Raw genomic sequence first — 25062 nt, forward strand, 5'->3', positions numbered from 1 at the left:
AGAATATCTTCGTAAAATATGAAATCCATGCATGAAATGCTTCATTTGCGAATCTTCCATGAATTGTCCTATATATTCAGCCTGATTCTTCCAATTCACAATTCATTTCTATTCCCATTTCTGTTTTCTTAAATCCAATCTTCTTAGCCTTCTGCTATCAGCCATTCAACTTTTGATTGCTGTTACATAATACTCGTCTGTCGACATAAGTAGCGTACATCAGGCTAGAACAGACCGACCATCCGATAATAAAAGAATTTGAAGTTGTTTTGCCAGTAAATAAGCTTTTTCAATATAACAACCGTTATTTACTTAGGTTTCCCAATACTAGACATTCGTAACGCATATGAAATAATAGTGACTCTTCATAGAAAATCTCACCTGGAAACATCTAACACTTTGATTAAGGTTCGCATTTAAGGGAATATTCTGTAAGACGTAATTTGTGTATTTGAAATCTTCATGTGGACTAAACTTCTGCAGCTAGTCTCAATATCTTGATTTCACTAAATGTGGTATGCTCAACAAGAAAATAAACAATCTAACACTCACTTTAATCACCATTAAAATGTAACACCAATCAACATCCGTATAAAAATCTAAATTCTGAAATTGGATTGATAGGTAATTCAGTGTGGTTGTGTACTGATTGTATTGATAAATTTGAAGTTAACATGTAGTGACCTACTTTTGTGACGAGAACGTGATTGTTATAATGGAAACAATTATTATTATTATAACGAATTGTACCAGTGATCGTTTTACTGTACCTGTTCGTTTAAGTGTACAAAACACACATTCACCATTGTCTGTGACCTTGCACGAACTCGCATACACTCGGTAGTTCCGCTTGTAAACTTTGGCACGATCTCGGTATTCTTTCGATACCACCAGATCGCCAACAATTATATCTTATTACAACCGTCAACTGCCTTCTGGTTTTTGGCATACTCAGGGATCCAACCTAATAACTGGCACGTAATCTGCCTATAGTGGTGATCACAGTCAATCGCGAATCGACACCTACTACAAACATATGAATACGACGAAGTTCAGCAGCTACAGAAAGGTTAAAATCAAATGATAAAGCTATATTGTGATTCCATTGAACCTCTCATTGTCACATCGTCATGCTTTCTATGCTACTGACAATATAAATGTTATCGGATACACAGCAATATACTAATAATTGGAATCTCTATACTCAATTCTCACAACAAATCAAATATCTGATTTGCCAAAAATTCTTCTGAATGAGTTTCATTACTCTCATTGGTAATTTATATGGAAATATACTTAAGAGTTAACTCCGCTTGTAGCTCCTCCGTGGGCTACTGCCGATCCCAAGTCCGGATAAAGGAGGAGGGTCGGGCATGGGATTAGCGACCTCATCCCGTAGAAAACCAACTCGCTAAAAAAACGCTAACCAGAAAAAAATTATTCAAACCATTTAAACTCTGTCCTGGGAGTAGAAGGAATAATTATGACGTCTCATTATGAAAGCCGAGTTCCTTCGGAAGTCATGAGGCCGATGCACCTTCTAACAACCAGAGCGACAATTTTTATAGGTACATGGAATGTCCGGACAATGTGGGAGACCGGGCGAGTCATCCAAGTTACTGCAGAAATAAAAAGATACAACCTGGAGGTGCTTGGAATCAGTGAAACACTTCGGACGCAGGTTGGACAACAAAGATTAGCTTCAGGGGAGCTTTGTTATACTCCGGTCATGAAGAAGAAAATGCCCCACATACACAAGGAGTTGCATTGATGCTGTCCAGAAAAGCACAAAATGCACTTATAGGATAGGAATCTGATGGACCAAGGATCATCAAAGCCTCCTTCAAAACAAAGAGAGAGGGCATTACAATGAACGTCATCCAATGCTATGCGCCTACCAACGACTACGATGAAGACGCTAAAGACCAATTCTACGACAGGTTGCAGTCGATCTTCGAGAAGTGCCCATCCAAGGACCTGACCATTCTGATGGGAGATTTCAATGCCAAGGTTGGGAAGGACAACACTGGATACGAAGACGTCATGGGACGACATGGACTGGGAGAAAGGAACGAAAATGGTGAGAGATTTGCAAACCTATGTGCTTTCAATAAACTGGTCATAGATGGCACCATATTCCCACACAAAAACATACACAAAGCCACTTGGATTTCACCGGATCACACTATACAGAATCAAATCGACCATATCTGCATCAACAAAAAGTTCAGGAGGACGATGGAGGATGTGAGAACCAGAAGAGGAGCTGATATAGCATCAGATTATCACTTGCTGGTCACCAAGATGAAATTTAAACTTAAGAAGCACTGAACAACGGGGCGGACAACATCACAAAAGTTTAATACGGCTTTTCTTTGGGATAATGACAAGCTCAACAAATTCAAGATAATCCTCAGCAACAAGTTCCAGGCATTTTATGATCTACTCAATGGAGAGGAACTACCATGGAGAGCAACTGGAAAGATATCAAGGAGGCAATCGTTTCAACATGGCAGGAGGTTCTGGGCCAAAAGAAGAACCACCACGAGGAATGGATCACTATAGGTACACTGGATAAGATTGAAGAAAGGAGGAACAAGAAGGCAGCAATCAATATCTGCCGAACAAGAGCAGAAAAAGCCGAGGCACAAACCGAATACACAGAGGCAAACAAGCAAATGAAGAGGAGCATCAGAACCGACAAACGTAATTATGTGCAAGATCTAGCAATGACAGTGGAAAAGGCTGCAAGAGAAGGAAACATGAGACAATTGTATGATACAACAAAGAAACTCTCTAGAAATTACTGTAACCCAGAAAGACCAGTGGAAAGCAAGGAAGGCAAGGTAATCACCAACATTGAAGAACAACGAAACAGGTGGGTAGAACACTTCAAAAAACTCCTGAATCGACCAGCTCCACTGAACCCACCCAACATCGCAGCAGCACCCACAGACCATCCAATCGATGTTGGCCCACCAACAATTGAAGAGATCAGCATGGTCATCACACAAATCAAGAACGGCAAAGCAGCAGGACCAGGCATCATTCCAGCGAAAACACTGAAAGCAGATGTGGCAGTAACTGCAAATACATACCACATTCTCTTCAGCAAGATTTAGGATGAAGAACAAGTACCAACAGACTGGAAAGAAAGACACCTGATCAAGATAACAAAGAAAGGCGATCTCAGTACGTGTGAGAATTACAGAGGCATCAGTGTTCTCTCAATATCAGGAAAAGTTTTCAACAGGGTAGTGTTAAACAGAATGAGGGACTCCGTAGACGACCAACTTCGAGATCAACAGGCTGGATTCCGTTAGGATCGATCGTGTACTGACCAAATCTCAACTTTACAGATCATTGTGGAACAATCAATTGAATTAAATTCATCACTCTACATCAACTTCATTGACTATGAGAAGGCATTTGATAGTCTGGACAGGACAACACTATGGAGGCTTCTTCGACACTACGGCATGCCTGAGAAGATAGTCAATATCCTATTCCTATGATGGATTAAACTGCAAAATCGTCCACGGAGGACAACTCACCGACTCATTCGAGGTAAAGACCGGTGTTAGGTAAGGTTGCCTACTCTCACCCTTTCTCTTTCTCCTGCGGATTGACTGGATTATGAAGACGTCAACATCTGGAGAGAAGCATGTGATACAGTGGACAGCTGGGATGCAGCTGGAAGATTTAGACTTCGCAGATTTTCTGGCTCTTCTATCAAACACGCAACAACAAATGCATGAGAAAACGACCAGTGTAGCAGCGGCAGTAGGTCTCAATATACACAAAGGGAAAAGCAATATTCTCTGATACAATACAACATGCACTAATCGAGTCACACTTGACGAAGAAGCTTTAGACGATGTGAAAACCTTTACATATCTGGGCAGCATCATCGATGAACACGGTGGGTCTGATGCAGATGTGAGGGCACCAATCGGCAAAGCAAGAACAGAATATTTACAACTGAAGAACATCTGGAACTTAAAACAATTGTCAACCAACACGAAGGTCAAAATTTTCAATACAAATGTCAAGACAGTTCTACTGCTTGGGGTAGAAACTTGGAGAACTACGAAAGCCATCATCCAGAAAATACAGGTGTTTATTGACAGTTTTCTACGCAAAATACTTCGGATCCGTTGGCCAGAGAATATCAGCAACAACCTACTGTGGGATATAACAAACTAGGTTCCAGCGGAGGAAGAAATCATGAAGAAGTGCTGGAAGTGTATAGGACACACATTGAGGAAAGCACCCAACTGCGTCACAAGGCAAGCCCTTATTTGAAGTCCTCATGGTCAGAGGAGAAGAGGAAGACCAAAGAACACATTACGCCGAGAAACAGAGACAGACATGAGAAGAATGAACAAAAAATGGATAGAACTAGAAAAGAAGGTCCATGACAGAGTGGGTTGGAGAATGCTGGTCGGCGGCCTATGCTCCATTGGGAGTAAAAGACGTAAGTAAGTAAGTAACTTAAGAGTTGGATATTCATATGAAGTTTGTTCTTCAGTGAAATATTAACAGTGATCTGAAGTGTATATCAATGTATTTCCAAATAAAATGAAATTGTGTTATTTCATTAAGACTGATTTCATTGAGTACTAGATTATGATCAATGTTACCTTTATCATTTTTTCTATAATAATGTTGCAACGCATTTAATTTATAATAAAGCTAGTTTTATTCACGGATGAGTAGCTTATATTGTATTCGATGTTACTATATCAAGTTAACATATGCTATTCTAGCTTCTGGACAAACCACTTCGCTCATTCTTCTCATGCCACATTTTGACATTTTTCGCTTATCAATCCTGACTGTTTTTGTATGATCGTATGTGTGTTAGTTACTCACTCTTTTCATCGATGGAATGTAATTTATTTTTGTTTGATTGTAAATTTTGAGTCATTCTTGATCAAATCGAGCTGGCTCATATGGCTTCTCCAGTGCGTTTCTCTTTGCCCTCTCCTCTCCTGTTTCTTCGTTTCGTTTCTCTGATCGTCCGTCTGGATCAACGAATGTATGAAATATAAGTATTCGAAATCCATCCTGGTATTTGATTTATTTCTTTCCGTTATTCACTAACGTGACTTAAGCCGATGATTATATACGAGTGTAGCTGGGATGCATATTTCGATTACAATCACCATCTGATATAACTGGAGTCAGACATGGGGCCGGTAAAATATTTATCAATTTTATAAATATGGTTGTTCATTTATTCGTTAAATAAAGTAATCTGAAGCTTATTGCATTTGGCCATTATGTAAATGAAGTGAGATATACACAGTTAAGTAATACTTAATATATTGATATATTGTTATAATTTGACCCATTTAGCTCTAGTACGGGGAAAACTGAAAGAAATAGACCGAAATTTCATGTTTTGTAGTCTGAAAACGCAAGGCACTTCACGCACATTAACCAATAAAAGTGAAGGACATTGGGTAACTGAATTGTTAAGAGACACGGACTAGATGATAAAAAGGAGAAAGATATTTCCATGAAACAAAAATCATTATTCCACAAGAAATTGGCAGACAAACTTAATCTACTTAAATATGCCCAACCAAGAGTCAGCAATCAATATGCCTGACACCGAAATAAAAGTAAAAGTAAAAGAAAAACTACTGTAAGCAACGAAAGAAATGTATTAAGATAAAAAAAATAACTAAATAAACATGAACAATAGCTCTAACTTGGATCCAAAATTAAACATAATACAAACAGGTTGATAAATGAGAAGGATAACAGTAGAAACAAAGAATGGAAGAGGTGGAAACATTCACATGCCTGCGAAGCATCATTGATAAACAAGGAGGATCGGATGCAGATGTAAAGGTGAGGATTGGCAAAGCAAGGGCAGCATTCCTACATTTAAAGAACATGTGAAACTCAAAACAACTGTCAACTAACTTCAAAGTGAGAATCTTTAATACAAGACGTCAAGACAGTCCTACTGTACGGAGCTGAAACATGGAGAACTACTAAATTCATCGTCAAGAAGGTACTAGTATTTATAAACAGTTGTCTACGTAAAATACTCAACATTCACTAGCCGGATACTATCAGCAACAGCGTTTTATGGGAGAGGACAAACCAGCTTCCAGCTGAAGAGGAAATTAGGAAAAGACGTTGGAAGTGGATCGAACATACATTAAGGAAATCACCAAACTGCATCACGCAGCAATCCCTAACTTGGAATCCGGAAGGGAAGCGGAAAAGAAGAAGGCCGAAGAACACATTACGCCGGGAAATGGAAGCGGATATGAGAAGGATGAATAACAACTGGAAAGCACTGGAAAGGATTGCACAGGACAGAGTTGGCTGCAGAATGCTGGTAAGCGGGCTATGCTCCTCGACGAGGGGTAACAGGCGTAAGTAAGTATGTATGTATGGTTCTCATATTTTACGAAGATATTCTGTAAATTTTTACTAAATAGTAAACTGGTTGTCCCCACCTCAGTCTCGTTCACAACACTAGTATATAGTACTCGATTTAGGCTTACCTTCATTCACTCATCCATCTAGCTATCCGAACTGGAGTCTCATCATAGGTTGAACAGGATCATAAAATGACGCTGTAAGTAGATAGTACAAGATGTCAACTTTCCATAAATCGCATGACAATACAGCCATGATGTGAAGTAAGAGATTTATCGTAATAAACATCTATCACGTCTACCCAGTTAAATGGTATTTTTAATTTTTAAATGGTAACACATAAAACGAAATCTATAAAACCCTTAACAGGTCATTACTTTTTTAGAAAACAATCTATACTGCCAATTCGTTGTGAAAACAAACTTGAAGTAGGAAATCTAACGGGGACGAAATTCTACACGTATGGAAGTTACAACGTATTCGGATTCAAATCAAACACTTTTCCAAATGGTTGCTCTTTTATGGTAGGTGAAGCTCGTTAATAACTAACGACTTGACAATAACTACAGTAATACGACTCACAGCATCAGTTGAAATAATAGTAATCACGCTTTTTTCAGTAGACCAGAAGTGTTCTGAGCGATCGGTTTACAAGAATTTAGGAGTGGTCATTCAATGTATAATATTACACATGTATTTAAATTATTCGAAAATACATAGATTTGACAGCCCAAAAAGCGACCTATATCCTTTCAGAAATCACTACTCAGAATCACTTGATGTGGCAATTCAATGAGTTCCCCGATATTCTCTTTTTACTGTCCTTCAGATTAAATTTCTTATTGTTTTATTTTCTGTCACAATCAATACTGTCATTTCGACTGATTTGACACTCCTTATTGTTAGTTTCTCATCGTAATAATTCCAAATTGTGTGATTAATCGTTCAAACGTTCAACTGGTACATAATACTTAATCCAGATCGATTTCACAAATATTAGTGCTCAACCTATACTGTGGTTTAGGCAGATCAATTGCCCAATGTGTGGTTTTTGGCAACTTAGATATCGAATTATTGATCTACACTGATTAGTCTCTAACGATAAATCAGCTTCTTATACAAATACTCGAATATTGTATATGACTAATTTCCTTGTGTTAATAACTAGTAATATTTAATGGTAATGGTTCGTCAAGCAACACACACCTCTTCACATTCCCCCTCATGTATTTCGCATTATTTACTAGTCTTGTTTATTCATCTGAACACTAAAGGGTAACACTGATCGAACAGATGGATTTCGATATGCAGAAGAGGCAATAGGTGAACATTCGAGTTTAGTGAAAAAATAAACTCCATCTTTCATTCCATTACGTGTCTGTTTTATTTCCCATTGAATATATACACAGTTGAAAGAAAAAGGATGAAACTTTCTTTATACAAAAAATTGCATACACATGGCATTTCACAGCATACCTTCTTGTTACTGATAGAATACCGGACGAAGTTCCACATGTAAAACAAACAAGTAGAAACATACGAAAGTTTGAAAAAATGTGTCTCATCTCATTGAAACTATTAAAAATGTTATTTTAATAATCACCAATAGAAATAACAAACATTAAAAAATAGAACCAAAACCAAATTTCACAATACAAACAATTGTTTAGTAAATAAAACAAGTCTATATAGATAAGCTATGAGGGAGATTTATAACAATACCGATAATAATGGTAGTAAAAAACAATCAATACAATATTTGTAATGGGTGGAGTTCAGTTGATTTTTCATTGTTGAGCATGTTTCGTCTTTGAATTTCCTTGTCTGTTCTCCATACAATAATTGTATGATTCATTGATTAATTTACGGATTGACATGTACTTGAAAGTTGAGGGACGATAGAAGTAATAACAATAATATTAGGTATTTTACAGTGACATGTAGACGAGGTGAATATCTGAGAAAGTGAACGAGAGGGAGAAAGGAATGGATATCTCAAAAACCAAAGGATTTTGTGCATCATTGTGCCTGGGTCTGTGTGTGTGCATGACAGAGAGAGAGCAATTGGAAGATAGAATTAAGAGTGAATAATGGACACCACATAAACAGTTTGTACAACCATGATGAATTTCCAGCAAACACTTTGACTGTGTTGTTTGCGTTTTTGTGAGAGAAATACAAGTCGGTCGAAGAGAATAGGTCGTTAATCGTAATAATAATAATAATAATAATAATAATAATAATAGTGATATTGTATCAGGAAATTCTATTCTGTTGTAAATAATTGATTAGATCCATATAATCTCGATGTATCCCATAAGGATGTAGGTGATACAGCATATATTCATAGAGATACATCTCTTCAGGTTTAATATAATGAAATGACACAGCATAATCACTGCAACAATCGAATCCCTGATTTCAATCAAGTTGGGGGGAGAATAAAAGTCAATGTAGTAATGATGATGATAATAATAATAATAATAATAGCAATGATATAACAACATTGTGGAGAGACACATTTACAACGTGAGATAAACAAAGTTTGTTGAATAAATGCATACTGAATAATAGGTCAACAATGCGAGATTATGTGACAATGATCTTACAATCACGACAAACTCTCTCTAAACATTTGTACACTACATGTGTTCTTGTCATTCAGTACATGTTTGATTGTAATAACGCTGCAAACACAGTTTGCGGTGGGCAGCAAAAGCATGCCACGTTGTTTCCCTTTAAAACTTATTTTACTTCATAGTTATTGTTATATCCCGAAGAGAATTATGAATGGTAACTGTTGAGGACTATTTATGGACCAATACGATACGTATATTTCCTATTGTATAATTGTTAAGTAACTCAACTATTCATATTCATGTTACTTTCATTATAAGCTTTATACGATTAGCCGTTGTTGAGTTATCCTAAGTCTATTAATTACTGTTCCCCACATTCACAGTCTTATTTGGCCAAATCTTGTACAAATGTTATTTTCTATTTTATTGGTACGTTGCGGTCAGTTTGTTTGTTTGCTATATAAACACAGTATGTTTGAGAATAATGATTCATATTGCAGAGGTTGTTGTTGGTGTTCTGGACTTAACTGGCTGGGTTAGGCAGATAGCAGGACCGACAAGTGCTCTAGACTGTTTGTACGGGTTTCCTGTTTCATTGATCCGATCAATGAATCACTACTCTCTAATAGGCGGGTATACGTAATAACAGTTAAATTACTAACGTTTTTTAATTTATTCAACCCCTCAAGCATTCCATAAATGCACCACTCATCTATGTAACTGTAACTGTAACAATATTTGTGACGTGAAATTTTGTGTGAAACCTGAAATTCACCATGTCAAACCTCAGTGAATCGGTTATCAGACCATCTCTGTTACAAATTTGTGAGAATGTGAGGGATTTTTCAAAAGGTGATCTTTAACGGTATTCCACTTATCATTCTCAATTTCTGTTATTTCTTCGATTATTTTCTGTTGTCACTAACAAACAACTATGCAATACCTTATTCATCTACTCGTCTATCTTCTGTGTTACCACCTAATACTCAGATAAATCTACCGAAAAAACACACGTATATACAATCGGGACAACGTTGGATTTTGAATTATCATAATATCATTTTAGTATCTGAAATATTCAGTACCATTCATGACATGATATGTGATAATGTTATGGTAGGGGAAGAATAATCATTGCTTTCAGAAACTAGAGTGTTTTGAATGATTCTCACTCACTCATTTGTATAGTTTAATATAGACTTGAGTGAGCATTGAAAACTATCCTGTACATAATTGATGCTGGAACTTTTGTTACATTTTCACCAATCATGGATAGCATATTCATGTATAGATATGTCTACTAGTAAAACTCACTGTATCTATTCTGTGGTAATTGTACTTTATGTACCATTCTGGATAACCGTTTGCATCTTTTGTAAGCATATGTGATGGAGAGAACGGATGAAAACATTCACGTCCTTCTGCATCTAGACTATCAACTATTGAAACATTTGTAGCTTCAGCACATGATCCTGTAATCAATTGAGGAGGAAGAACAAGAAGAAGAAGGTGTATCGAATGGAATTAGCATTGAATTATTTCTTTTATTGTTTTCAAATTCCCAGTATATTACAGCACATAATATGAAGTCAACTAATAATGGTCTTTTAAGTAAGACCTCATCAGCTTCTACGTTTATACATCTTCCAAATTGATGATACAAAAGAAGTACATAGAATCTTACAATGGTTAGTAGAACAAAACAGAATTGTTAATGGCTAACTATCTATCAACTATGTACTGTCGACTCCAACTATTGTGTCAACTGTAATTGTCAGAATGATAATGATAATGGATATAGATATCATGGTGTAAGAGAACTAATATTGAGGTTGTTCCTGAACTATTGAATGTCGTGTCAACTAGACATGATGCGTAACTGAGGTGATCTCACAACATAGACTAAACGAAAGTGGACAACCGATGAAAACCCAACTGCAATCAAATAACTGTTTCGTCCCAGTATTAAGCTACTCTGTACTGAGCACATAGAGTTCATCCAACAATCGAATTCAAGATTCTTGGGATTTCTCAAACCGTTCAGGCTAATACAAATACATTAGGCTGTTTCCATGTCATATTCAACGATATCGATTATTTTTCAAATCTGTTGTTTCGTAGTCCTAATGCAATCACGGCGTCACATGCACAAATAGAATGTATACTCACCAAGTTTCACGTCTTCAGCAAATGTATGCTTATTACTTCGGCAAACGGTATTATTTTCTAGACCATTAGCGATATTCAAAAGACCAGCTCGAGATAGCACATATCCTCCACCACCGGACATATATCCTTGTTTAACAAATGGCTATTTTGCAAAGAAGAAGAAGAAGAAGGTGGAAGAAATAGAAGAAGAATATGACGGATTAAGGAGAATGAAAACAACAATATAGACGCGTTATTTGGAATAAGAATTATTTGAATTCCTCAATGTCTTATACAAATTAATGTAATACTGAGAATTATTTGGATGCTCTCTGATAGTAAAACAACTTCTCCTAATCTACAACTATGATTTCTAGAGATTTGCATGAAGTATTGACAGTTCATGTCGTGACATGATTTGATATTTCTCCCAACTTTAATTATCATTAAGATATTCTGTTTACGTTTATGAAATAATTCTTCATTTAAGTATTGATATGATGGGTAAGTGTTTCGAGTAATCACAACGTCCAGTTCTAATAATTGATCAATCATATCCTATCCGTTAGATAAATCAAAATCACTATAATCTTCGTTAATCATTTCAGCCAAACACTGGTGATTATTCCATTGATGAACATGGTATTTAACCAGAAATCGCATTTTCGAATGAGCATAACACACAAGCCACCAAAATCACTTCAATCAGTACTATGAAGATGTAGTGTTTTTATCAAATACCAGTTGTTTTGTACATACCTAACCACACAATTCCGAATTCAATACAATTCAAGTGTGTAGATTGTATTCTCTGTCTTCAGTGCTGATCCAGTCATCGCTGTTATACCACGCAGAAGTTAGATCTGGGAACTTGGATTACATTCGTTACTAATACTGTTGCGACTATTACTACCATTACAGAATATCCTAACAAATCAAAAGAGGAAATGACAAAAAGAGAGAAGACAAACATCTGAGCAAAGTGAACTGCTCCAACTGCAATAAAAATCATGATGGACAAAGTGGCTGTATTCGTCTTCGTCATCAAGAACACCAGGTGTATGTCTGTGAAACACCATTAGTCATCTTCGCTCATATCTATGCATGTGGACAATCGTAGACACAGGCTCGATTGAGAGAATGTTGAAATTGTGGAGAGAGAAAATACAAAGAAGACTACAGTTTTAAGTAAATCGCGGTAGGTCAAACAGCAATCAGTGAACATATGTGTAGTAATTAGAACATCCCAACTCTCTGCGAATTTTTTGATGATGCTGTCCAGAAAGACCACAAAATCTTCAACATTCGACTACTCATCTGGGAGAATGCTAACAAACCTAAATTTGTTTGACAGTTTATTGGTTTAGCCACTACAGTCACTTCAAAATAATATCACTTGATTGTATTATCTTATCACACAAATAAATCTACTCGTCAAAAATCAGCCACTCCATAGAAATGGAGATAGACAACTCACCTTGAATCGTCTGCCCATGATGAATGGTTTATCGGGATCTTGTTTATGTAAAATTTTGCGCAAATTCTCCACAATCACATATGAATCATCATCCGCTTTCATGAAATAGTCATAATCATTGGCATAATGTTTTGCAATGTATTTTATAGCTCCAGCAGTTTTATTCCACAATAAGTTGCGACCTTCAGTGTTGATAACAGCTACAAGTTACGAATACATTGATATATTCGGTGGTGATTGAAGTAACAAAACAGACTGATTCAATGACAATCATAAATGATAATGATCAACATGGGGAGATGGAGATCATTGGGAAGGGACTTTCACTAACCTCTGGTGGACTTGCAGTGAATGATGATAGGATTTATATAGGTATATATACACATCGGCTCAAATTGCCAAACCACATTGGCTCAAATGTTAGGGAAAGTCAAAGATTAATAGATTTAGTTACAGTATCAGTGGTAATTAAGAGAATTAAATATAGAAGATACTATTCGGAAAGGAAATATGAATTCATCAATATGATTAAAAACTTTGAACATAAGAGAAAACAAAGAATGAATGCATCTGAGTAATTGAGAACAACGTTAAGAATTGTTATTCAAAGTCTCCAAACATTGTTTGTGATAATTACAGGGATCTCAACCAGGTTGTCTGCACCTAACTACATGGATCGGTTGAACATTCAGTGTCTCTGTGGACTGATGCCACGTTTTGAATTGTCCTTCCTTATCTTTCTTCCAAACTACTCCTTACACCAGTCAGCCATTATCACTCATCAAGTTAGTCGGTGGTTGGACATGCGTATTACATATCCCAACCATCTCAGTCGATAGATTCATTACCTCGTCAACCGATTTCCTATAATTACCTGTTTTTGTGCATCTAACCTCAGAATTGCTAACTCGATGGTTCCATAATATACGATGAATGGCTTGAAGACATCGATGATCAAGTAATCGTAACATACGAACATCCATGAGACCAGATGAAATAATAATAATAATAATAATAATAATAAGGAGAAGAAGAAGAAGGAGAAGTAGAAGAGGAAGTAGTAGTAGTAGTAGTAGAAGAAGAAGAAGAAGAAGAAGTAGAAGGAGAAGAAGAAAAGGAATGGAAGACCGAACGTATTTAGTATCATTTTTCAAAAGATTATCCATATAGGTCGTTAAAATGAACAACATATATCAAATTTAATAATAGATAATGTAAAATTAACTATACCGAAGTACAAAACAAAAAGACAAAAAAAAGTAATTCATATTCAAAACAGTGAAGAAAACACTTAATTCAAAACCTTTGAGATGTACCATTGCGGCTATTTAATACTTCGATTATATTTCGTCATAAGAGTAAAAACATCACCTTTACAATTAATATGTTTGTATGCTTAAATCTTTTCCACAATAAAGATAAAAACAACAATTACAGGCTATCAATAAACAATAATTATTGATTCACAACGATCGGCAAACACTAGAGATTGGACATTCTTACCACCAGTCTGTAAATGATATGCTGTATTCTTCAAAGTGTAACAAAATGTCATAGCGGAATTTTAACATTTTAACGTTTCCGTATTCAGTATAGAGTTTAAAGTAAACACTTCTTTCCCAAACACCCACATGAGTAGATACATAAAACGTTTAAGAATGGAACCTAATGTCCCTGTTTATTCCAATGTATACAGTACTCTCAGAAGCCTCAATTTGAACAAGAATCTAATTGTGAGATAATATAGTGTATCCAATGATCTCAGAGTAGATAATAGAACCTTAAAAGTTACACAAGAGTTAAGGTGAGTTTCTACTGATCTAATCATTATTCATTTCCATTCTAAATTGAATTAATGTCGATAATGCGTTACACAATAATTACTACGGTTTGACTTGATACTCAATGCTGGTTAGTTGAGGAGGAATTTGCATGAAATAAGGGGTATAAAGACTGAGACGAGGTATCAATCACAGAAGTTAATGAATGTTGACGTGAGCCACTTTAGTAAGTCCAATTTACCGGATTAGTGTTCCTGTGATAATCACTTACAACATTTGGAGATGGTGAGTGGTATGGCTGGAAATCTGATGCATTGGGACAGATATATGCATTTTCTAATCTTTCCTTAGATTTTGAATTCCAGTACTTCTCCACAATTTCTATTCCACCAATTTATCCCCTTTTTGAGATCATTTTCTTGATGCTTACTATCATTGATATTACTATGGTTTCGACTGTCTCGCTATCTAGTTATTATTGTCTAATCATGCTAATACGGTGCGTGGCAGATCGACTAGATACACGTTTAAAGTCTGGTCATATTGATCACAAAAACATGCAACAGTAATAATAATAATAATAATAATAATAATAATAATAACGACTCTGACAACTGGAAGATGAGTCACTTACCTATTGAAGGAAGACGCTCATCAGTTTCACTACTAATGAATAAGTACTTATTACATCGACCAGCCCATGTAGCTTTCACATGAACAGCTTTTGATTTATGATTTGTTGGCATTGTTAGTATCCAACAGAATACGCGTACTTGTTTAGCCAATACGTTGGCCAATGTTGCTTCAGCTACAGGTAGAAAGAAAAGTATATAAGAATAGAAATAAAGTCTAATTCCTCCTCTCAGACGAGGAAAATTAATTTGGCATTCGAGACTGCCACCGTTTGTCTGAATAAAGTAAATCAATTCGTATAAACTGAGAAGTTGACTGACTGAGTTAGTCAAGCAAGTTAACTAAAACAATGAGAACAATCAAAATGATGTTCAATGGATTTTCAGTGAAGACAAAATGTAGGTAATGCATCTGTATCACCTGAACTGACTCATACGTGTTAGTACGAGTTTTGAATCTACAAGTCTCGTGTTATGCTGACCACATTTCAAAGGTACCCGTTCGTTTACACAACTGATAAAAAGAGTTAGTTACTTCACGAATCAGCATAACTTCAACAGTGGAATAGATTCTGTGCATTGATTCACAATCGACACCAACACACCTAGTCAATCGGAAATCCGAAAACAACTTAAATACAAAAATGAAACAAGACATCTTTCCAGAATACTCTACTTGCATTTGTGGAAAAATTGGAGACGACATATTTGTGACCCTAATCGGCTAAGCGGAAACGAAGAGAAGAAATGATGAAAATCTTAAACATGCATCTACGTCTAAGGCTCAGTGTTTGAACAGCTCATCGTCAGAAGCCAGGTGGCGCAACTGAACTACCACAATAAACATGATTTACACCTCCGAATCTCGGCTGTCAGAAAACTCAAGAAAATCTAAGGGAACAATTTGAAACTCATCATCTTTTTAAGGATATGCTGAAAATATTATTATTCCATTTTTGTGAGCTATTGATCAGACATTCCACTTTTTTGACATTTTACTCATATTGTACGTGGATTATTTTCTGAAGTTCCTAAACTCGAACTACTCTGTCGGTGCTGTCACTTCTCCTGTGTCATCTCTCATGTCCTTGATTAAGAAACCGTTTCATTACAAATAGTAAATATCATCAATCCTGTAAAACTAAAGGTTTTCAAACATTTCCAATCCATTAATTCATAAATCAACACACTCTCTAGATATAACCACAACATTGCAACTTATCACAGAGTAAGGCAATCAACTTGCTCTTCTTCTCCATGAATATTTGCGAAACTATCAGCTAGAAATTATCTAGCAAAAGATCTTCTGCCAAGGGTTGCACACCCACAGAAAACATTTCACACTTGATTGTTTCATCAAAATTTTCGCCGGACTCTCAACAAATTTTTGTTCTCGATCTTCCACGTCAATACATCAATGCCATCACGAAAATCATTTCTGTATGGATTCCATGTCGTATTTCGGTTAATGGCAATTTCAATAAACCTCATCACACTGTAGTAACTTGTGTAGTTGGCAAGTATGTTTTGGTTTCATTTGAAGACACACTCCATCACATCACAAATATTCCTCCAAATGTTGACGATCACTGAATACTATATATTTCAACTTCATGAACAAACAATGGGACATTCATCATGAAATTTAGTGATTCTGGATTCTATTCTGTTTACATTTTATTTAAGAGAACACTAATGAGGATGATAGATAACCGTGTACTCTATGTTAGCCATCCACTGGCTAATATTTATTCATAGGAAATAGCTTTGAGATCTTATAGACACCACAATGTTCAATCTTCATTTCCGAATGAACAGAACACAAGATATGACAGCACTACCTATGAGAAGTGCACCCTACTTCACATTCTTGCTACTTTTTACACGTTACATTTAACTCAGTTATAGAGAAACGACTGACCACATTATGGTGAAAGTGTGTAAACTATGATTATCAGTCTACAGGTTACTCAACTACTTTCATTTCCAAACCAGTGAAATGCCTTCAACTGCGAATGGAAATTTTGTAAATAAATAACAATGATCGATTGTAATCACGATAACTTCTCTTGTTTCTTCGATACCAATTTCATTTTTATGCTATATTCAATCCGTGCCTAAGAAAGATGTGAAGTGAATTCCTGAGGTTTCCGAAGAAATTTAGGAAAGTCTTTGAGGAAATTGTTGAGACGTGGAGGGTTGTTTGTGGAGCTAAAGACTGAAGGAAACAAGTTATTTCAAATGGATCAAAGACCTCAGTGAGGGCTATCAATACTACTAAAACGATGATGAAAGCTCAACATTGTCATTGAATACCCGGGTTGATAAAGACCACAAACGTCTGTAGTGTTTCCGAATTTATTTTCTCCTTCCAAATTTATTTCATTGTATTATACTCCTTCAATGACATCTTCAAACCCTAATCTTTCAAATAATGCTTATACTCTTACTACTCCTACCACTATGGGATTTGAATCCGCAACTGCATCTCTGTGCTAATGTGGTATGGCAACTCGAACTGATGTACGTACGTACGAAGTTCTACGTTGTGACTGACTGTAGAATTTCCAGCTTTTGCGTTTCCGATTCACTCTCTGGATGATGAATGTTAGTATGAATTTAAGAAATTTCTCTTCCTATTTGGTCCAACCAAGTCACTTAGGATATATGGAGTAAAATGTGAGACGAGACAACTGAAGGGTATGAATTCGGAGAGGTTCAGAAATGTTTTCAACAGTGGGAAGTAATACAGGGCAAGTGCACTTCCATAAATGGGAAGTAACTTAAGAATGGATAGGATTGATGTACGACAAATCATCCACACAATTCCACTACTTAGTAAAACCACTAGTATTTATCCATTGTGACTGAAAAAAGGATTCACATATATAACGACTTAGTCCATTAATATTTAGATAGAATTCGGAAACTACAGTCTAAATCATGTGTGAATATCTCGACTGTTGCTTTAATTGAAAGTAATTTCTAGAATAATCATTGAAAGCATAAATAACAACTATGGTTTCCCACTTTAAATCAAAACCAATACACTTACCTAAATGTTGTAATGCATGTTCGTGTATTGAATCGTTCGAAATAACTGTAATTTTCAGGGGAACACGATAGTGAAATTGATAGTCATTTTAAGGTAAATCTAACCTACTCAACTGTTTATATGCATCATCGTTTGCTGCCAATTTGGGTGACTTGGCTGCAAACAGTGTTGCTGTATATAAATCCTCTTCATGTTGTGCATAGTAGAAGTGGACAATTAGTCCGCCACCAAACATACCGATCGTGTATATAAGAAGCATACGAAAGAATGGTGATAATTGCATAAAGACCTGAAATTGCTAAGATCAAAATGAGAGAGTGTTAGTACCATCTGACAGAATCTACTTTTCAATACAATTCCAATCAGCGAATTGTTGTGGAAGTGTTATAATCATATCACTGCTTCATGTGAAGTAATGAACAAGTTGTAAACCTTATTCTTGTGTATGTATGTATGCCTGAGTGCTATGTGGTTCAGTAAATCTCTAAGCATCCTTTTTAATATTATACTTGTTTACTACAGTACCAGTTAATTGGATCCATTCAACTTCGGTGAATAGAGGAGTTTGATTTTGTGTATTTTCCATGCGAAATGTACTACTACGATTTCTACCGTTTTTGTTTAAACGTATGAGGATTAATAGACCAAATTTAGAACAGAATATGTTCACATATACACATCTGATTGCGACATTGGTTGATATCAATCTGAATCTCTGAGGTAGTATAGATTTTTGCCAAAATCGTGTTTACATATAATCGACGATCGTTAATCAACGTCAACCTGCGGTTCATTGAATCAATATGTCGCATACATGAATTGCCATATTGAATTTCTTGATCCAAAGTTGAATAAGTATCGATTAGGAATACAATGTTCTTTTCATTACTATCTAACTTGTGTAAAGCGGACGTTTTTGATACACAGAACAAAAATTGTCATAAATCACCAATAATTATTTATGGACGTGTTACAGAACCATTTGACCTCTGCCCTTCTCCTGATGCATCTTGTCAACCAACATCAATAATATCTAATAAACCAGATGCTTTTAACACCATTCTTGAAGTGTATGATCGAGATGTACTTTGGCAACTTCGAGACGAAGGCAAAAACTCTTTCTAATGCTATCGAAATTATCTGTTTCACCTCATTAATGTCATACCGTGACATAAACCAAGTAGAGACTAAACATATTCACATAATGAACTCATGTAAATAATAATTATGTCTCCATCAATGATCAGTTTCAAGTGGATTCCAGACATCCTATACAAACTCTATTGTGTGGGATTGTGATTGTTCAGTTGTGTTGTGAAACCTCAGACCTAAATTTAAACCAATTATCCTGTTATACACTAATTTCTTCTTGTTTGTTAAGTTGAATTCATCCTACAATTAAAATCATTTTCAAATTCCTAGTGTCCAAATATAGTTATGTCAACTGGTAATCTTATCAGAGTTCAATTGGCTGTTACTTTGTAAACAGTATCACAATGATGGTGTACACAGTGACAGCATTTATTGATCTACTTTAAAACTATTCACAATGTTAATATTTAGAAAAGATGATGACAGTTACATACATCAGTTAAAAGGTTTTGTGAAGAAAAAATTGAAGTTAGGTAATATGTAGTATCATGTATATAACTAATTGTAACTAATGTAAAGAATGGTAAGCAGAGATGGATAGTGGCTAGCAATGGAATCCAGGACGCGCGTTTCGTCCTATTTGGGACTCAAACAAACAATACTTAATGAATTTAAACTTCACCCCATCGCACAAGCAAGTGTCTATCAGGACTCAATGGCCGAGTGGATAACGCGATGGCGTTTCAAGCGAGGGTACTGGGTTCGAGTTCCAGAGTGAACATCAATTCTGAGATGCAGGTACATCCAGCTGACGAGTCTCAAATAGGACGAAACGCGCGTCAAACTGGATTCCACTGCTAGTCACTATCCATCTCGGCTTACCATGCTTGTGAATTAAGGCTATATTGAGGCAATACGCACAGTATGCACATATGCCAATTAGAGACTGACCAGTTGCAGTCCTAACACATTGATGGGAAGATTCAAACAAACAATACTAAATGAATGTAAACAATATTACAACTGAAATAGTATTTTTGTTAATGAGTAAACAAATTTTTACTGAGTAATCAAAATAACGGTTATGGATCAATAAATTTTACTTCGCTCCTAAGAATTATACGTACTTTATGTACAAAATAAACGTCTGTCTTCTTTTTATTCAGATCCAATGATACCGTATAGCATTAGTTAGAACATGAGACTGTCGAAATATAATATAGTAAACTTCACCTTATAAGCATTAGTTCTAACGTAGTTTTATTAATATCTTCAGCTGAATTCTTTAAAAGTGAAATTATGATATTCTTTTAAATTCGAATTTTACATAATTATTAGGAGATATGGTAGTTCACTGAGCCGGCATCCAACGGTGTTAATGTCTAACTTCAACCAATCCACGAAGTTCAGCAACCATTCACCAATGTCTTCAGTGAGTTGATATCTCCCAACAGACGTGGTTGAACTCTATTGGTTGCTGCTTCTCAGTGGTCTATCGGTTAAGTGCTCTGGCACGAGACTTATAGGTCCTGGGTTCGAATCTCGAGAGGCGGGATCGTGGATGCTCACTGTTGAAGAGTCCCACAATAGGACGAAACAGCCGTCCAGTGCTTCCAGGTTTTCCATAGTGGTCTAGCTTCAATTGACTCATGATTTCAAGTACATATAAAAAATTACTAAAAATCTCCACATAGGACCCAGATATGATAGTTGTTTGTGAATTCATAACATTTATGACCTTATGCTTGACTTTATAATGATTGAATGAAATTGATGTCAACGAAATATTTACATCCTATCTATTTCATATAAATTTTGTCGACTAATCCCGTTAATAGCAACGTAGATATAAAAGATCGAATACGTAATTAGTTGAGGAACGTATATTTCAGACATTCATTAATGTAGACGAGTGATGAGAGATTAAGAGAAACGCATGTGAAATGGAGTGGTAGAAATGGCTAACTCAATTTCAATAAAATATGAAGTAACATTTATGAGCATGAAGGATACAAGTAAGCACATAGATACATACGTACAATTACACACACATGATCAAGGTTACATATGAGCAACAAAATGTCTTGGGGAAGATTAGAATTGTGTAGGCGTGTAAAAATTCTAGTCGCTACAAACGCATCCATTTTTCATCATTCAATATTAGTGCGGTATCAGGCATTTGAAGACATTTTTACGTTCGTTTATTGGGTGATTGCTGTAAATGAGAGCATGATTTTGCTAAGGATTTCTTTTCATGTTCTAACTTTCACTTTATTTGCTTTCTCCATCCGGTAAGTTGAGATGCGGTACGAAGTCGTTTCCTCAGAAGATTTATGTAAATAGCTTTTAATTAATAAAATGAAAGCCTAGCGATAATTATTCTTTTCTACACAGCTTTAACTAACTAAATGAACAGAAAAATGCTCGGATGTACTAGACATGGTACTTCTATTCAATATTCAAAAATAATGGTTAACTTCACACCCAAAGACCTGCGAACCAAATGGATGAAATCCATAAACTTGTTAAGCAATCGTTATGACAATGAATCTTATTATCCAATGTATCACTAATAATATGAATGAGTGAAGAGTTTTCTCTAAGATAAGGGTAAAAGAATAGACTTTCGTTAAATTATGCTTTGGGTAGAATATGTTGAAGCAGTAAGAAATCTATGTAATTTTGATAGCACGATACTGTCACTTCATTATGTCACGGTTCTGTTTCTTATCACTATCAAAAGATTTGAGCACTAATACGGGTTTCCTGCGACAAACTTTTCATAGCATGGGTGGTATCTGGCGTTAATCTTTGTACCTTTAAAAAAAAACTAAGGGTATCTGTATTGATCCTGGTTTTCTGGGTAGTATAAAACCATTTTATCATTTACTCATAACTTTCACATATGAAATTTTGATATATGTAATCAATCATCATAGTGAGATATGTTACGGATAGATTAGATGGTATTTGTCACGGATTATCATCATATGTGGTATTACTGAAAACTACAGAGTACTGGACAACTGGTTTGCCTAAGCTCGGAAATTCTAGGCAGTACGTACACACGAATCTACTAGCGATCGGACCGTGGTATTCAGGCTTCAGAGTGAGCATCTTATCTTTATATTACTGAATTGGAATTAAACTATTTGTATCTCTAAACTGCATTCACAATGTTAACAACTGCTTCATTTCCGGCGATGGGACTGGGCGATTGTCACGTTATTTAGAGAAGTGATTAGAGTTGGAAATGGGAATCATTTGATTCCAGCCCTGCTATTCAAATATTTCATAATTTTATTGACAAATTCCTAACCAAGATAAAAGTGTAATCTGGTGTTACCAAGCTTTGAATGACGTCCCAGTTGATGTTAGCCTGTTACAAAAAACACATCAATGGATTGAAATAGTCTCAACAAAACGTCTCAGTCAAAATATGGTAATTTCCGCGTAAGGAAAATGAACACATGAAACCATTGCAATAACAAAAGTCTCATATTTACCAGTCTAACTATCAGTAATATGGTTGACAGATTTTCCTGGTATTTCAAACCCTTACACAATAGATATAAATACATAAAGGGAAAAAATATCAGATATCAAATACAAATTAGGTACTACTACTAATATAGCAAAAACTAAAATATCCAGCATCAGTACTTTTTAAAACACTAAGTACACTAAGTAGAGTGATGTCATTACGGTTGATAGTATTCTATTGTTTAGACATTCAATGTTTAGTTGTAATCTTGACTAAATGTTCATCTCCGAAAGAAAATTTCCGGAGTTCTGATGAGAAGCCGTGAGTAGTGGAATCTAACCGTGTTGGATGTGAGGCAGTTGCTCTCTAAAGACAATTGAAAGTGACTGAACAATATCGTGGATTGATTGAAGTTAGACATTAACATTGTTGGATCCCTGTTAATTGGTCTGGACTTTAGACATTCGTGCATGAAACCGAAGGTCCTAGGTCCGGTTTTTTAGAGCTGGGTCGGTGTTCAGGATTTCTATAAAAGTCGTCAATGTCCACAACCCCCTACAGAATAATGTTCGAATGTTTAAACAGTTGCAGATATTATTCTACTAGTCTAAATAGAGTTGATGGTATTTACAATATACATGCGTGAATATGTGTATAATTCCAGAGGTGACATTCATTGTTAGTCAGTCAAGGAAAAGTATCTTTAATTTTACTTAATTCGTTATTATTTCAGTATTTTCCGACTTTTAAAGGATCCTTTTTATTGAAAATATCTATTATGTATTTGTATCTCAATCAGTATTCCGCAATAAAAAGTTACAAATAAGTTATCCTGATTAAGTATAATAACCTCTTCAATAAAAGTTAGACTCATTTTATGTAAAGTACTCAATGTTATTTACCAATTCAAATGTGCAGTGACCTTCTTAGCATACTATTTATCCGTAAATACGTATTTACAAAAGATAGAAATGTTGACATATAAACTTACAGCTAAAATCTTCCTCATTAGACGACACGTTCTAAGTTTTATTTGACTCTCATTATATATCACCATCATTATTTATATACATATATATACATTTGAGTGAGTTAATGATTGGTCATCATTCGCATCTTGTTGATAGGACCGTCACTCTACCTATCTTTACTTGGTACCATTATTGATTAGTTTAAATAACTGGGTCAATATATGATTTACTAATATGTGATAAATTCATTAAACTTCTGGTGCATATTCTGTGTAATCAACATTATTATTATTATTATTATTATAACCCTAACCTGTAGAGAAGAACCTTGATAAAAAAACTAACACAGGCAAAAGTCATTTTAACCATTTAAACTTTGCTCTGGGAGTTGAAGGGTCTTCATTTGGAGTGGTGTGGCGTTTATGTGGATCAATGATTTCCTTGTATTGATGACTGCTTGATTTTGAATTCTAAATATAATACATTCGTTCGTGCTCATCTAATACTTCTTGTTTAAGTTGCGTTGTTTCTGGGATTACTAGCTTATACTATAATCCAAATACTTCAAATTATCACAAATGGTTATCACGCTTCATGGTGAATGGCGAGTTTCTTCAAAACTCTGACAACCAGGAAAACATTTATTGGAGGTGAATGGAATGTCCGCAGAAAGTGGTAGGTCATAAGGACTAGTCAAGTAGCTGCGGAAATGAAAAGATTTAACCTGGCGGTGTTTTGAATAATTGAAACCCATTTGACTCAAGCTTTACAGATTAGCTTGGGGAGAGGTGCTGTTTTGCTCTGGTCACGAAGAAAACTGTGATGTTTAAGAGTATTTGAATTATAGTATAAACTAGTAATCCCAGCAATAACGCAATTTAATCAAGAAGTATTAGATGAGCACGAATGTACTGTATTTGGAATCCAAAATCAAAACAGTCATCAATACAAGGGAATCAATGGTTTATTCAAACACCACAAAAACTCATCACATACTCTAGGAGTTGCACTGAGCGTCAAATCTGCCGAAGCGTCTAATCACACGATTGGGATACGAGCGAAACCGAAGTTAGAAAAACGGCAATTTGTCTTAAAAGCGGTTGTTTATTGTGGAATAGACATAAATCAGTCACACATCTCAACTTCTGAGGATTCTGTGGCGCTTAGCAAGTCGGTAGTTCTGGAAGAAAAAGGGCCTCCTGCAGTAATGACACAAAGAATATATACTATACATGACAGTGTAAATGATGGCTGATAGCTGTGTCTAATCTTGATAACAGTTTACCAACAGCAAAAAGGGGAAACAAAAGCAAACAAATATGGGAACCGCTGCGTCTAACCAAAGATTCAACGACAAACAAAGGTGCAACTCAATTCGAGTTGCCAATCACGATGGTATTTGCCTTATCATGCTGTGAACAACCACAGGAAACCAAGG

At 35.6% G+C, this 25062-nt stretch overlaps 1 protein-coding gene across 1 annotated transcript; it reads right to left on the reverse strand.

Moving 5' to 3' along the window:
• Positions 1 to 8661: 8661 nt before the first annotated feature.
• Smp_168450 (core 1 udp-galactose:n-acetylgalactosamine-alpha-r beta 1,3-galactosyltransferase, putative) lies at positions 8662 to 23713 on the reverse strand (the record flags this gene model as incomplete). The annotated part of the gene is made up of 8 exons (XM_018791736.1): positions 8662 to 8820; positions 10299 to 10456; positions 11154 to 11295; positions 12610 to 12809; positions 15025 to 15198; positions 18078 to 18122; positions 18186 to 18375; positions 23645 to 23713. 8 exons carry the CDS (start codon positions 23711 to 23713, stop codon positions 8662 to 8664), a joined length of 1137 nt encoding a protein of 378 aa, XP_018645151.1.
• Between the last annotated feature and the right edge of the window lie 1349 nt (positions 23714 to 25062).

Source organism: Schistosoma mansoni (assembly GCF_000237925.1).
Source record: "Schistosoma mansoni, WGS project CABG00000000 data, chromosome 1 unplaced supercontig 0094, strain Puerto Rico, whole genome shotgun sequence".
NCBI classification, from domain to species: Eukaryota; Metazoa; Platyhelminthes; class Trematoda; order Strigeidida; family Schistosomatidae; genus Schistosoma; species Schistosoma mansoni.